This window comes from Zonotrichia albicollis, chromosome 1, assembly GCF_047830755.1.
Source record: "Zonotrichia albicollis isolate bZonAlb1 chromosome 1, bZonAlb1.hap1, whole genome shotgun sequence".
NCBI lineage: Eukaryota > Metazoa > Chordata > Aves > Passeriformes > Passerellidae > Zonotrichia > Zonotrichia albicollis.
This window is the reverse complement of record NC_133819.1, coordinates 24983702-24998194: the sequence shown is the minus strand read 5'-3', so window position 1 is coordinate 24998194 and position 14493 is coordinate 24983702. Positions and strand designations below refer to the sequence as shown.

The 14493-nt window shown below is 40.9% G+C and overlaps 1 protein-coding gene across 1 annotated transcript; it reads left to right on the top strand.

Moving 5' to 3' along the window:
• The first annotated feature begins 2572 nt into the window (after nucleotides 1-2572).
• Nucleotides 2573-12878, top strand: PDK4 (pyruvate dehydrogenase kinase 4). The gene is made up of 11 exons (XM_074536213.1): nucleotides 2573-2825; nucleotides 3671-3812; nucleotides 4798-4869; nucleotides 5451-5635; nucleotides 6068-6157; nucleotides 6692-6769; nucleotides 7391-7467; nucleotides 7999-8097; nucleotides 8394-8504; nucleotides 9207-9320; nucleotides 10291-12878. Exons 1-11 carry the CDS (start codon nucleotides 2678-2680, stop codon nucleotides 10432-10434), a joined length of 1260 nt encoding a protein of 419 aa, XP_074392314.1. The 5' UTR covers nucleotides 2573-2677; the 3' UTR covers nucleotides 10435-12878.
• Nucleotides 12879-14493: the final 1615 nt, after the last annotated feature.

The window sequence follows — 14493 nt, the reverse complement described above, 5'->3', positions numbered from 1 at the left end:
ATGCAGCTCCATTTTCTTAAGCACAGTCAGCAAAACGTTACTGTGACCAAGCAACTGCAAGTGTTGCTACTGCCTTTTCAAAACTTGCCCCAGGGCAGTTCAGAAGAGGAAAGTTAAAGGATATAATCAGCAGAAATGAGACCCCCTCTGATGAATACTCCAGAATTTGGCACTGTGCTTCATAGCCATTGTTCTCTGACACCTGCACTTATAACTGTCAGGTGTTTCAGAAGGAAGGTGAAATGGTGGTTGGAGAGGAAATAAAGTGAGAACACTGCTAAAGATAGGAGAGATGAAGGCATTATATGAAGTGGTTACAATTTTCACAGCCTAGTTCACCTGCATCTTGGCAGATGATGAATCCTCATAGTTGCATTTGTGCCTAAAACTTAGCTGTCTTGCTCAACATTCAGGACATCCATAACAATTACTTCACAGATATATAGTTTATATATGCAAGAATAGAAATTAATGTTGTTCAGAACCTCCTGTAACATATAACCATCATACAAAGAGCAAAGATCAAATCTGAATTATGAAGGAGACACACTTTTTTTAGAAGACCATTTGAGTAAAAAAACTCTCAGTTGTTGCACTGCTGATGTGTAAAATTCTTGTAGAAGTTTGTTTTGATTTGAAAAACACCCAGGTTTTGAGTTACTGGTGCCTTGTCCTTTTAACAAATGGGGAAGGCAACACGCTTCCTGTATTTCCTGAAACTACAATTTTACCTTTGTTCATAGCTAAATTGAATACGTAAGATATTTGTTCATACCTTACTGCATATAACTGCCAGGAAAACAATAAGAAAGCAAGTTGCTGTAAAGAAAATTAAAGCAAACAACAGAAATTGTTCTTAGTAGACTATTTCCCTAATCAGACTGCTCACAAAGGATATTTGAGTTACTTCTATTAAGCAGGCTCAGCACACCAACAGATTAAATAAAGCATCTCATAGGAATAGAAATAATGACTTTATAAACTGCAACAACTGCCTGCTGCAGAGAACTTCCTGATCCGGATTTTATTGCAAAGAGTTAATTTTGAGGTCCCTGCTTGCCATGAATTAGTGGCTAAGAAAGAGAGTGGAACTAAACAAAAGCTATCCTATATGTTTCACGGTTTAAACAAATGTGTATGATATTTTTATTTCTGTGACTCATCTGCAACTTGCAGTCAAACCAAGTTTAAACAGTCAAAAACAAATCTCAAATTCTTTACTTTTTAACTTCTGGAAAGGACAGGAAAAATCGAAGTCATTACATTTGCTGCTATTTCACGTCTAAATTTTGCTTCATTTCACATTTCAATCACTGTGGAAAACCAGAATATATCTCATGGAAAAATAACAGAATAATTCTCCCAATAAAATAATAAAAGAGGGAGCAATAAAATAATAAAACATAAAGTATAGCAGGAGTAGAACCGTAAGTAGGGATAATAGATATACTAGGAAGGCAAAAATAAGATAAAGTTAAAAAAACAGTCTAATGACAAGCTAAAGTATTTTCCTCCGTCTATTAAACTACGTGCACAGCTTTCTTGTGAGGAATTTGATCTTCCCTCCCTTGAAAAAGAGTTTACATGTTTGTGTGTGTAAATATATGCATATAAAATTGGACTGGAGAGTTGTATGCAAATATTAGGGCACAATTACTTTGTATTATTTTACTGCCACAGACCAAGATTTCAGATGTCAGAAAGCCCTCCGGTGACATTCGTTCCACTCTTCCATGCCTCACGCAAACCCTGCCCTCAGTGAAGGGGACAGGCCGTGGTGGGGAAAGCCGGGCAGCAGGGGAGATCCAAGCTCCTTCCCCAGCAAAGAGGAAAGGCGAGGGGGCTTTTCCCAGCTCGACTGTGACCCTGGGAGATGAGCAGTCCCTGAGAGCCCTGCGTCATCCCCTTCTTAGGGCAGCTCTATGACAGTAAATAAAGGCCACATGCTGATCTGGGCCCAGTGCGTCACCAGCACAGCTGTCCTCCGGTATTTGGTCACTATTAACCAGGTCACAGCCATGACCTACATGTCAACAACCTGAGGCTGGGATCTGATTTTGCTCCCTTTGCCTTCCACGCAGTCGGCCAGCCGACCCTGGAGCTACCCCGTCAGTGCCAGCATTGCAGCACCCCCTGTATGATTGCAAACACACGACTGCCCCGGGCACCATCGCACCCCTCAGGCCGTGCCATGGTGCCCTGCACCGCATCCCCCGAGCCCTGGCGCCCACTGGGTGCACAGCCCGCGCAGAGACGGACCCAGCAACCCGTGAGGGGCGGAAACAGCACGGCGCCCCCGCAACTGGGCACGGCTGCCCTGCCAGCCTCGCCCAGCCCCTGCCTGATGCACAAGGTCACCGCGGGAGGCGCAGCAGCAACACCCAGCACCATGTGCCCTGGCCCCGCGGGTGTCCCCCGGGCCAGCACCCCGGGCACTGCCCGTGCTGCTGGCGAAGTGCCCACCGGGCCGGGCCGGGCACAGGGAACGCCGCCAGCGCCGTCACGAGGGTCGCGGGGGGCGCGGCCTGCCGGAGCCCCGCCCCCCTGCGATTGTAAATAGAGGCGCCACGTGAGGCCGCCTGCCACAGGCGAGGGGACGGTGACAGCCCCGGAGCCCGCGGAGCACTCGCTCTCCCAGCGATCGCTTACCTGCCACGCACCTGCCGGCCCAGCAGCGATGAAGGCCGCCCGCATCGCCCTCCGCAGCGCCGCCCCGCTGGCAGGGGCCAGCGCTGGCAGCAGCATCGGTCGGTTGCCACAGGAGGTGGAGCAGTTTTCCCGCTTCTCCCCCTCCCCGCTCTCCATCAAGCAGTTGTTGGACTTCGGTGAGAGTCGGGGGGAGCGGAGGGAGGTCGGGTTGGGGGGCAGCCGGGGCTCGGAGGCTCGTTTCCCCATGGAGGAGCGAGCCCGGGGGCTGGCGCGGGCGGGGCGCGGGAGCGGCGCTTTGCGGGACAGAGGAGGCGGCGATCCCCGCCCGGAGGGCTCAGCGCTCAGCCAGCGCTGAAGTCGCTGCCGGCCCCCGGCTCGGCTGCCCAGCGCCAGGGCGGAGGAGGGGAGCGGGCACGCCGGGTATTCCCAGCCCCGGTGGTGGTGGCAGCGGGGCGGTCGCCTCTGGCGGGCACCCCCGGCCGCAGTTACCCGCCGGCCGGGTGCCAGGGGCTGGAGACCTGCGGGTGCCGCCAGCAGAGCTGAAGATGCGCTCCAGCACTGCTTCGGCGGTGTCGGCAGCGTGCGGGCACGGAGGGGGACGCGGGCTGCGGGGCGCGTTCCTGCTCCGCGCACACGGAGGCGGGAGGAGCCTCCGGCGGAGCGAACGCGCAGTTCCCGCTCCCGTTATCGCTCTGGCGGCTGTGCGCACATGATACTGCCCGACGTCACCCCGAGCGACCTCCTGTTTACAGCGGCCGGAGCGCTTCTTAGGGGATTACAATTCAGGCTCGTGTCTAAGTGGGCGCTGTACAAGTATTCCGTCCGGGAACACGCTGTGTCTTACTGTCATGTAAACAGCGTTCTGCATAAACATATAACGCCTAACTCTTAGATGAGCCGGCTAGTGAAAACCTCACGATTGCAGAGAAATAGAGTCCTGAAGTTCATGGGAAATCAGCAATCTGTATCTCTATCTTGAAACTTCCCTTAAGCGAAAACTATATTTTGGATTTATTCATAGGCTCGACTAATGGATGTGAGAGAACTTCTTTTGCATTTTTGCGACAAGAACTTCCTGTGAGGTTTGCAAACATCTTGAAAGAAATTGATCTTCTTCCTGATAAATTACTAAGCACTCCATCAGTAAAATTAGTAAGAAGCTGGTAAGTATGAACTGCTCTAATTAAGCATGCAAAGTTACACAGCTTTGAGATACAGACTTCTTTGAATAGTAGAAAGTATAACAAAACACAGTAGAAATACAGTTCCTTCATGAAATCTGAGTTGCAAGCTGTTACACACTTTCTTTTTCTAGCATACTAAAATTAAATTGCAAACCAATATGATTATATTGTTATCTTTAAATAGGTGTGGGGGGCAGGGAGTTAACAGTTTGAAATAGAGAAGGGAGAAAAGAAAACGTGTTCTGTTTCCATACAGCATTACAGACTCTTGGACCCACACGAAAGGGGAAAGCAGGCTATGTACTTGTTTTGATCTCTCACTGAAGGAGTTACTAACTGAGCTTCTATGTCAAAGTATATTGTCTTGACCTGTGCAACAAGTGTTTGAAATTCAATTACCATAATCCCTGCAGTTGACACAGTGGTTGAATCTGATTTAACCTTGTTTACTGGCTCAGTTGCATCATTTGCCAGGATGGCTGACATAAAGAGCAGAAGTGTTAGAGTCAGATCTAAAAACTCTTCTTAATATAGCAAACTGCTGGGCCTTTGCTGTATGCGTCAGGGCTGTCAGATGTTAGTGCAAGCGGCTCAGCTACTTAGCTTCTGCCAAAGCTGATCAGATTTGGAAAAATTTTGCTTAAGTGGATTCCTGATTGGCATTGTCATTTGGATCTTCTTTTGAAATGCATATCTTGTAAAGAATAATAAGGGGATCTTGTGTACCTTAAGGGAGGGCTTAGATTTCTGGTGACAGGCACAAGAAAGACTGAAAACTTCTGGAGTTCAGGCAGCCAAGAGATGTCCATCTGTCATTCCATTGTTGGTTGTAACTTGGATATTTCAAAGATACTTAAAGCTCCTAGATGACTTATTAGGACTAATGATGTGCATAAACATTTTTGATATATGCTATTAATTTGATTTTTACTAATCTAGCAATATTTCTTATCTTCTTCAATAGGTACATCCAAAGCCTAAAGGAGTTGATTGAATTCCATCAGAAAAGCCCAGATGACCAAAAAGTCTTATCTGAGTAAGCTTTTCATGTTTTTCTTTGAACTTTTTAGGTCACATTCTACTTGTCACAGTATATTCACTTTAGACTAACAGCCACGATGAGCTGAATTTGATAATCTAGCAGGAAGAGCTGAGCATAGAACAAGCTGGTTGAAATCTCTGACCATGTCTAGCAGTGCTGCAAATAAATATGACCTGTTGCAGCCTAATTTCAAGGTCATGTTGCTCTTTGAACTGTCATGACAGAGAAATACAGAAAAAAATATTATCTCTGCAGTCATATTTCTGCTTTTTTCCAAGATGTCAGCTTGGGATCTTTTTCCTTTTCTTGCATTTTCCTCTGCTCAAATAAATGAGTAAACAGGGGGTGAATTTGATATGGCTCATTATACCTTTTGTTTTAAAAATGCAAAATACTTCTGTGTTAGATCAATAAAGAATTACTTTCAAAATAGTAAAAAAAAACTGCACCGTATTTTAGTATTAATGCTGTTAAGCACTTATCTGTGCTGGTGCTAGATTAGATAATTACATTACACAAAGCTTGCTTCTATGTAGTCTGAGAATAATGTTCTAAAAAGATTTTTTTTAACCTAGCTTTATAGATACTCTAATTAGAGTCCGAAACAGACATCATGATGTGGTTCCTACAATGGCACAAGGAGTAATTGAATACAAAGACACTTTTAAAGTGGATCCTGTCACCAATCAAAACATCCAGTATTTTTTGGATCGTTTTTACATGAGCCGTATTTCTACCCGGATGCTAATGAACCAACACAGTAAGTAGAAATTTTTACCTGAGAAAAAATTTCAACCTAATGAGTAACATGTTAATGTAAACACTTCTTAAAACTGCTGGGGAACTGCTTTACATGATTTTGTGTGACACTGAAAAGTTAGAAACTGAATCTGTCACTTAAGAAAGTAATGGGAAAACTTGTTTTCTAGACTAAAGAACAATTGAAATAGCTATTTTGTGGAATATGTAGGGATATCGTTCTTTATGTCTGAAAAACCTTTAGATGTGAGCTACAGAAAAGCCAACATAGTTTGCTGACAGTAGATAGTACTTTAACTCATAAAAGGCATAAACAATATCCAGTATTTAATGCAATTATATGTTGCAATCACACTGCATTAGTCTCAGTTTTGGGGCTTTTTTATAACCCAGTATTTGGAATTAAATGTTGTATTGTCCTCATGTCAAACAGCTCTTCTTTTTGATGATAAATCTGGCTCGGGGCACCCAAGGCACATTGGAAGTATTGATCCTTGCTGTGACGTTGTTGAAGTGGTGAATGGTGCGTATTCTCAGAGCTTTGAAGTTTCTCTTCCTGATCAGTGTCTGTATCTCACTGCAAGCAGTTTGGGTAACCAGCTTCAGTTGCAGAGGATGCTGACTGGCTTTAATTGAAATAGCTGAAAGCAGTCTTATCAAAGCATGAGCTTTTAGAGGACAGAATTTAAAATACAAAATAGCAGTAAAAAAAACCATGTTGGAGTAAGTTCTAGCTAGTGACAGATGAGGTAGGAGTTAAGTTGTCTGAGGTGTTGAGATTGGCTTTACCAACTGGTAGATAACAGATGTATCAGTTCCATACAATTATCAAACTGTACAAAGATTTGCTCATGCTTCTGTAATTGCCATTGTTCTCAATTCTTAGTGCACACAGTGGATGCAATGTTATCATTCCCTTGAGACACATTCCAGACTTCAACTGTTGAACACCTTAGCAGCTAAGGTGGTTAAAAGCTGTATTTTGCCATGCATTTGAATGAATTTTTACATTGCTTGATATTATACTTTATATAATTTATTTAAATTACTATTTCAGATGCTTATGAGAGTGCCAAGATGTTGTGTGACCAGTATTACTTGACATCTCCAGAACTGAAACTTACTCAAGTGAATGGTAAGATAAGAGCCTATCAGTATCCAAAACTAAGTGAAAAGTCTCCTAATTCTGTAACCTTAGGGCACATACCAGTTGATCTGGCTTGGGCTAGTTCCTCTTCCATTTTCTATTATAGGCAACTCATTTAACCTCCCATGCTAGGACTCAAATGTTGGTGTACCTTAAACACAACATTTTTGAGGTACCATTTATAAATTTGAGAAAAGTCAGACAAAGTTGTACCTAAAGTAATATGAGAAGTTGCTAGAGAGGACCTCCATATCTGGAGTGAGGAACTGGGGCTTGTGACAGAAATGCTGGGTCTGGTCTGAGCTGCCTGCATGTGTCTGGTCACAGCAGTCTGGTTAATGTTTGAAATTCATTATAAATAAAAGGGGAATAAATACTTGATTTTTTTATTTGTTTATTTGAAAAGAAACTTATTAAGCAAGTGGCAATTGTAATGTAAATACTGTAATGAATGCATAAAGCTGTTAGCCAATTTTGGAGGGGGGAAAACCAAAAATAAAACTTGATTTATTTTTTTGTTTGTTTTGGCAACTTGCTCATTGTAAAATTTGGATACCATAGAAAAGTATCATCACCCTTTTAAGTGTTTTTATTTTTCCTTTCCTTTAGGAAAAGCTCCAGGAGAACCAATTAACATTGTATATGTTCCATCTCATCTTTTTCACATGCTTTTTGAGCTCTTTAAGGTATGTTAGTATAGACTGAGAGAGTGAAGTGGGATGTGGGATTGTGGCCACCAGTAGCCTTCTGCTTTTAGAGATTACACCTGCAGGTTTGCCTTGCTGCCTTTTCCATTGTGAAATGGACAATGTCTTTAAGGAGTAGTGAGTGCAGCTGAACTTTAGTGCTGCCAACATGACATACAGAAGTCTGGCAACCTTTAGCAACTGCTGAACTTTGCTCTTCTCCAGAAACCTGTTGACTTTAAGGGAGTTATATTATTTAATTTACAGTGCCTGAGTTGATGTTGGGCAAGAATGTTGTAATCTTTCACTCAGAAGAGTCTTGGCTATGCATAGATGCTTTAAATTGTGAGACCTCCTCTCACACCTTAAATGATGATAAATCTGCTCACATTATGCCAAAATGCTAAGTGTGTCCCTTGGAAACCAGGCACTGATAGGAGTAGAGGATAATTTTGCCTCTGTGTAGAAGAGATTTGGTTTGAAGTGCATGGATTAAGCAATGTCTGATCACAGTAACCTTCTTTTCCATAGAATTCAATGAGAGCAACTGTTGAATTCCAAGAAAACAGTTCCACTCTTTCTCCAGTTGAAGTGACAGTTGTTCTTGGGAAAGAAGACCTGGCAATCAAGGTATTTTGTTGGCCTACTACAATGGACTTACTGTAATGTTTGTTATTATACATGCATAGCTGGTTCTATTAAAAGATCTGGCCTCTGAGAACAGGTCGAATACACTGTACATGAGCACAAGAGCATTCTCTTGATGATGTGAGCTTCCATGTAGCACCATTATCTAGTTGAATAATAATGTGCTGTAAAACAAATCTTTGCATTTCTGACTGTTGGAAAGGTGTGTTCAAATAACAGCATTTTAAATACCATTCTTAGTGCATGCTTGTTATTAACTTTGTTCTCTCTTAAATCAGATCTCAGACCGGGGAGGTGGTGTTCCCGTGAGGAAAATTGAGCGGCTGTTTAGTTACATGTATTCCACTGCACCAAGGCCGAATGTGGATGATTCTCGAAATACCCCTCTTGTAAGATACTTTCAATACTTGTGTTGCAATTTTGGTGTTGTAAGTGTTGGTGGGTTAATAATGAAGCACTGTGTCCATCCTACTGTTCTGTGGTGTATTCAAAGATTTACTGTGTCCCATAAGTATGAATTATTTACACTTTCTGAAACAGAATTTTAGTATTTAGCCTAATGGACAAAAATATACTTTTAAAGGCATAAAGATGAACATTACAACCTGAATCTAAAGCCCTAATTTTTTTTCTTCGTGCATTACAATGACACTAATTTTCTTTGTCCTCACTCTCCATTCAGTCTTCAAACTTACTATAGATCATGGAGTCTTTCTGGAGGAAAGCACAACTGGAACAGTCTTTTAGATTATTATGTTTATCTCCCAGTAGAAAGCTCCTTTTACTAATCAAGCTGTACTAGCAATAACAAATGAGGGAAAAATACTGAAATCTAATGTGCTAAAGTGGGACATATGTATAGACCCTCCCTCTTCCATGGAGATCTTTTTTCTTGTGACTTGGAGTTTTTAACAGTCAGCTTCAGCATTCTCAATGAAACTGATTAGAGATTTATGTTTTCTTCTAAGAAAAGAGGAAATTCAAAAGATTTTTAACAGCTTAAAAATTTCTGAAGACTTTTCAGCTATTTAACTTGAAGCCATTAGAGCTAGTAAAAAAATAATTAATTTTATATTGTGCTTTATTTTTAGGCTGGCTTTGGGTATGGCTTGCCAATTTCTCGTCTGTATGCTAAGTACTTTCAAGGAGATCTAAATCTTTACTCCATATGTGGTTATGGAACAGATGCTATCATCTACTTGAAGGTATGTATTTAAATTTAGTTACATAAAAGATTACTACCATCAATGCAGTGGGATAACTACTTGTTACCATTTTAAGGTAAACAGATTCTCTGCTCATGAGTAGCTCTTGTTTTTTCTTGAGACATTACAGATTTAGTAACTGGTTTTTAACTGGTATCAAAAAAAGTTGCTTAGCTTTAACTAGTCTACTTGAACAACTGCTAGTGAGAGCCCTGTTGGTTTTCAGATTGTGTTAAGGTGTTATCTACTTGTTTGTGGAATACCAAGTACTTGAAGAGAGTGAAGTGTGAGCAACAGATCTGGTTTGTTTACTCTGAAAACCAGAAAGTCTGTATAAACTAAATCCTTAAGTAGTCAAGGTGCTACTCAACATCTGCCATATAGCCCCTCTGTGGGATTCAGATACCAGTAATTTTGAACACTAGGCATGTAACTTGCACTGCTGTTTTTATGAGAAACACATGTTCAAACACATGCAAACAACACTACATGCTGTTTTCTATTTTCTGTGCCTAATAGTGGGAAAAACTTGCTTTGAATTCCTCTTGCTAAACTGAAAACACTGAAGCACAATCAAGAGCAGAAATAGGAAAGGAAAAGACAGTTCAGATATATAAATATACATATATATATATATATATATATAAATAACACTTCTATTGAAAAATTTTCACTGGAATTTTGCAAATCAAAGTCCTTTTCCATGTATTCCTGGGCTATCTTGAAAACATGTTAGAGCCTACTGATTAAGGCCTATGAAAAATGCATAAATAGGATGAGATGTTACTGCAGTTCTTCTACCAAATTACCCAACCAATCATAGATACTGAAACACATAAACTACCACACCTATTGCAGAAACATTTGTGCAGATAAACTTTGTTTTGTAGTATCACTTTAGGCATGCTGAATGAATTTTTGCTGAGTGACATTATTGAGAGATATTAACCTGTTCCTTCTTGACTTTTAGGCCTTATCAACAGAATCAATAGAAAAACTCCCAGTTTTTAACAAATCAGCTTCCAAGCATTACCAGGCTACCTCAGAGGCAGATGACTGGTGTGTCCCAAGTAAAGACCCAAAGAATATGGCAAAGCAGAGTGCAGCTTCCTGAAGAGAAGCTGATATCGAGACATCCCAGGGGATCAAGCTGGCTTCAAGAGCAGCATTTAGAAGTATTCATCTACCTTCAAACAAGCAAGTTTCAGGACTAGCAGAAGAAAAAGAAGATAAGAGTATCATAAACGTAGGCTATATGCACTGAATCTGAAACCTTGCTGTGGACTTCAGAATGAGGAAAATAGGAGCACATATGTCTTTAAAGAAGAGCTGTGTATAGAGAAAAATCAAGCTATTTTTTTACTATGATCAAAGACTTGGTGTGGTAGGGGTGTGCAATTTTTAAATCCTGTTTAATGCTTGAATTCTTAATACTGACTGATAAACGAGTTATGCTGATGCATATTTTTCTATTAGAATAGTTATCAGCAGTTTATCTTATTGCAGAATTTCTCAGGTAGATAGATAGCATCCATATTTTAAAGTTGTATTTATAATATTTGGAAAAGATCTACTTAACATGGGAGTCTTGTAGCAGGATACAAACAGCATTCAAGTACAGCCTGACTGGAAGAGGGGGAGCCTGGGAGGTAGGGACAAAGTGTTTGCCATATGTAAGGAAGTCCCATTTAAAAAAAAAAAGCTATTCCAGAAATAATTCTTAAGTGATCTTCATCTTAAGTGATGCCTTGCTCTGTGAGTCACACTGCTAGATATTTTATGTTAAACTGTTCATGGGAAATCTGCCAAGTAGGGCTTCTATGCATAAGGTAATGAAGAAGAAAATCAAGATATTTTTAAGACCTGCTAAAAAGAAATGGAAAGCTACTTGGTTATAATAGCTCTAACGTTAGGGTACATCTGGCCTTTGTCCCTGTATTCTGGAGATTGTGTGCCAAGTCAGTTAGGATTTAGCAAGAACTGAGGTCAGACATTGCAAGTTGAACAGAAAGGTTTTGGTGATGTGTATTGTATAAGCATGTTGTGAAGAACAGCATGTTTAAAATACAGTCTTGTGGCTTGTTTCTGTTATGCTGTTAGATTAGTGGCTCAGTACACTAAACCAAAATTGTCTTTTTCAGATTGTCAAATTGTCAATTTCAAACTGTCACAACACCATTTCAAATTGTCAACTTGCAAATTATCTTTTTCAAATTTGTGTTGGACCACATCAGCTCAAAGATGTACATAGGGAATCTGTACCCTGAAAGCTGCAGCTGAGCACTGAAGGTCTGTAGAAAGGTTTTCAGGAGTGTTGTTGGAACTGTAAAAAATTATCCTAAGAACTGTTCCTTGCAATGGAAAGAGCTTAGGAAATGTTTCAGAATGTAAACAACACTAAAAACTACTGGAAAGCTCTTATGAAGAGCAAAATAGGGGCAATCCCACAGGAAAAATGCCAGTGAGAGAGAGTTGTTCAGAAAATGTTCCATTCTCAGTAAGCTTCTTCCTTGCCCATCTTTGTGTGTTTTCACTTTTGTAAGCAAGGTAGACTTTAACAGATGCTAAATTAGTGGATGTTGCCAAGCTGGCCAGTCAAAAGTTCATCAGGGATGTAGAATATTACTTGAAATTATTTTTTTACTAATTATCATATTATCTTGTGTTTATGTGATCCTTTGCAGAAAGTTACAAATACAGTAAAACATCCTGCTCAGTGTGACAGTTTTCTATTAGAGATTTCTATTTGTAGGGCAGAAAATGACTCCATATTCTGTGAATCTAAAATGGTTTTCAATAGGAAACTACCTTTGCATTCTTGAAGTCCTGTTGAGATATATTTCTCATTGAAAATAAAATATATTTTGATATGCCTCATTTATTTTAAAAACTAATTTTAGATGTATAAATGATAACTGCTGAGCATTATGATCTTAGTACTGCATCTAGGCTGTTTTTATCCTGGTGAATAAGCTGCAGTCACCAAAAGTTACCAGATCATGCATCTGAGCTCAGCTCAGTGAATGATATGGCTAATAAAAAGGAAATACCTTTGTCTAGAATATACAGGTGTAAAAAAGCTGCTTTCACTATCAAAAGTAATTGATAGTTGTTGATTTTTGAATGGAATACAAGGTCACAAACACATACCAAAATAGTCATTGTTGTTAGGTACACACAATTTATACCTTTCTGTCTGCATCCAGTAATGCTTGAACCTGAGTTATGCTCTGATGGTACACTTGTAACACAGCTGCTTTAGTTAATAATTTCTCTTTCAAAGCAGCTGAGGCACATGTGTGCTGCAAAAATGTTTGTGATGCTGCTTGCAGAGCAGAGCTGTGGAACATTCATGATGCAGGCAGAAGTTGTGAAGCACTTAAGGAACACACATGAAATCTGTGTAGTATCTAGGCTATCTACCTAGATAATGCTACTACTACTCCACCTTTTGCAGCATTCACTGACTTTTTATTCTAAAAGCAGAGCTGTAATTTTAAGTCTTTTAACTTGGATGTAGATGTTGAAATAGTTTTATAATAAAATGTTTTAAATGCTTGTCTGTGTCTTTGGTTTTTAAGAAGTCTGATGCAAGCAAGGGCTTTTTATTTTAAATCTTAGGAAATGGAGTTAACACAAACACTCATACCATGTCAGGTACAGCAGGGGGGAGAAACACTGGAAGAATGATCTGCTTATGCTTAATGTTGCATTGGTTGAGAGCTTACACAGTACCTAAAATCAGTGCATCACCTTAGCCATGTCCTTACTCTTTTTAATTAGGAGGGTATGCATTTTGAGATGAGAACTGGGAATGTTCCATCAGTGTATGTTCTGCACTCTAAAATAGTTGTCTTTTGTTCAGTTTTGAAGAGTGTGAAAATTGACTAAGAAAAAAAGACATCCATCGCTGGGTTTATATCTAAGAAAAAAGTTTTCCCACAGACTAAAGGGATGGCTGTCTTTCAGCTCTGAAGCAATGGGCCTGCTGGCTTTTCATAGCTGGTGTGAAAGAAAATGGTAGTGATCTGATGGTGTCATGACCCAAAAGTCCACCTGTACAACTGGTGCTTCAGCAGACTTGTGTTGGCCTGGGGCCATCTTGCATCTCTTAATTTTAAGAGTATAGAGTAACTGTAAAAATATACATATACACTTTACCTGAAAGAGGAGAGGTAAAAAACCAACCTGACTCTAGGTGTCTGGCAGCAAGTCTAAAAGCAACACCCTTGTGTACTGAGTTTACCTTCCTTAACAAGGAGAGTTTCACCTTCCTAAGGGTTTTGACTCATAATGCCAGGGAAGTAGATTACATGACATCCCGTTCTTGCATTTTGCAGTTACAGAAATGTACCACTCTGACATATGCCAGTGTGCCAGGTATGTTGGGAGAAGCAACCCCAAACTAAAATACACCAGGGACTTCAATAAACTACTACAGCAAGCAAAAGGAAACCAACAACAAAAACACACATTGTGTTTTCCCATAATTTTTACCATGCTGCAGTCTCTGTAGACAGGACTTGCATATTTCCTGTCATGTTTTTCAAGGCAGAAAAACACATACATGCTTTCTATACCTTGCCTATGACAGGCTTGGGAGCAGGGGTGCCCAAGTGCAGCAGGATGGACCCAGCTGCTGTCTGTGGAACTCCCTGTTGAGCTCATGGCCCCAGCAGACCTAGGACTCTGTGCAGCATAATGTGCACAGACCATCAGTCCCAGCCAAGCTCCTGCAGTCTAGAAGGCAAAATGTGGGGGTTTTCCTTCCCCTGCACAGGTCCAGTGGGTAGGAGGCCATGCACCAGCTCTTGGTCACTGTGCGGGGCTGCCTTGTTGCTGGCATGTCAAGGGGGCACTGACATCAGCACATTTACCCACGGCTGGAGTGTTCTGGTTTCACAGGAGATAAGCAGGCGTTGCACTTTCGCCCTTTGCCCTCTGATTGGGACCTTACACAGCCAGGTTCCTGATGTCAACAGAAACCACGCCAAAGCACCCTGTGTTTTCTCTTCTAGATCATTAGCTAAAAAGTGTACACTGATTGCTGGTTAGTGTTACTGGTGCCTGGGGCACAAATCCAGATTAATCTCCCTGGAGCCTTGATACACAGTTGTTCATTATCATCATTTCCCTATCACTTAACCAAGTTTTTAAATCTGCCAGACTTTGC

What these genes read in the sequence shown, in the direction of transcription:
- PDK4 (XM_074536213.1), top strand. Translation starts at nt 2,678, where the DNA reads ATGAAGGCCGCCCGCATCGCCCTCCGCAGCGCCGCCCCGCTGGCAGGG. An exon ending in GATGCTAATGAACCAACACA is followed by an intron (nt 5,636 to 6,067) that starts GTAAGTAGAAAT and finishes CATGTCAAACAG; the next exon opens with CTCTTCTTTTTGATGATAAA. An exon ending in ATTCTCGAAATACCCCTCTT is followed by an intron (nt 8,505 to 9,206) that starts GTAAGATACTTT and finishes CTTTATTTTTAG; the next exon opens with GCTGGCTTTGGGTATGGCTT.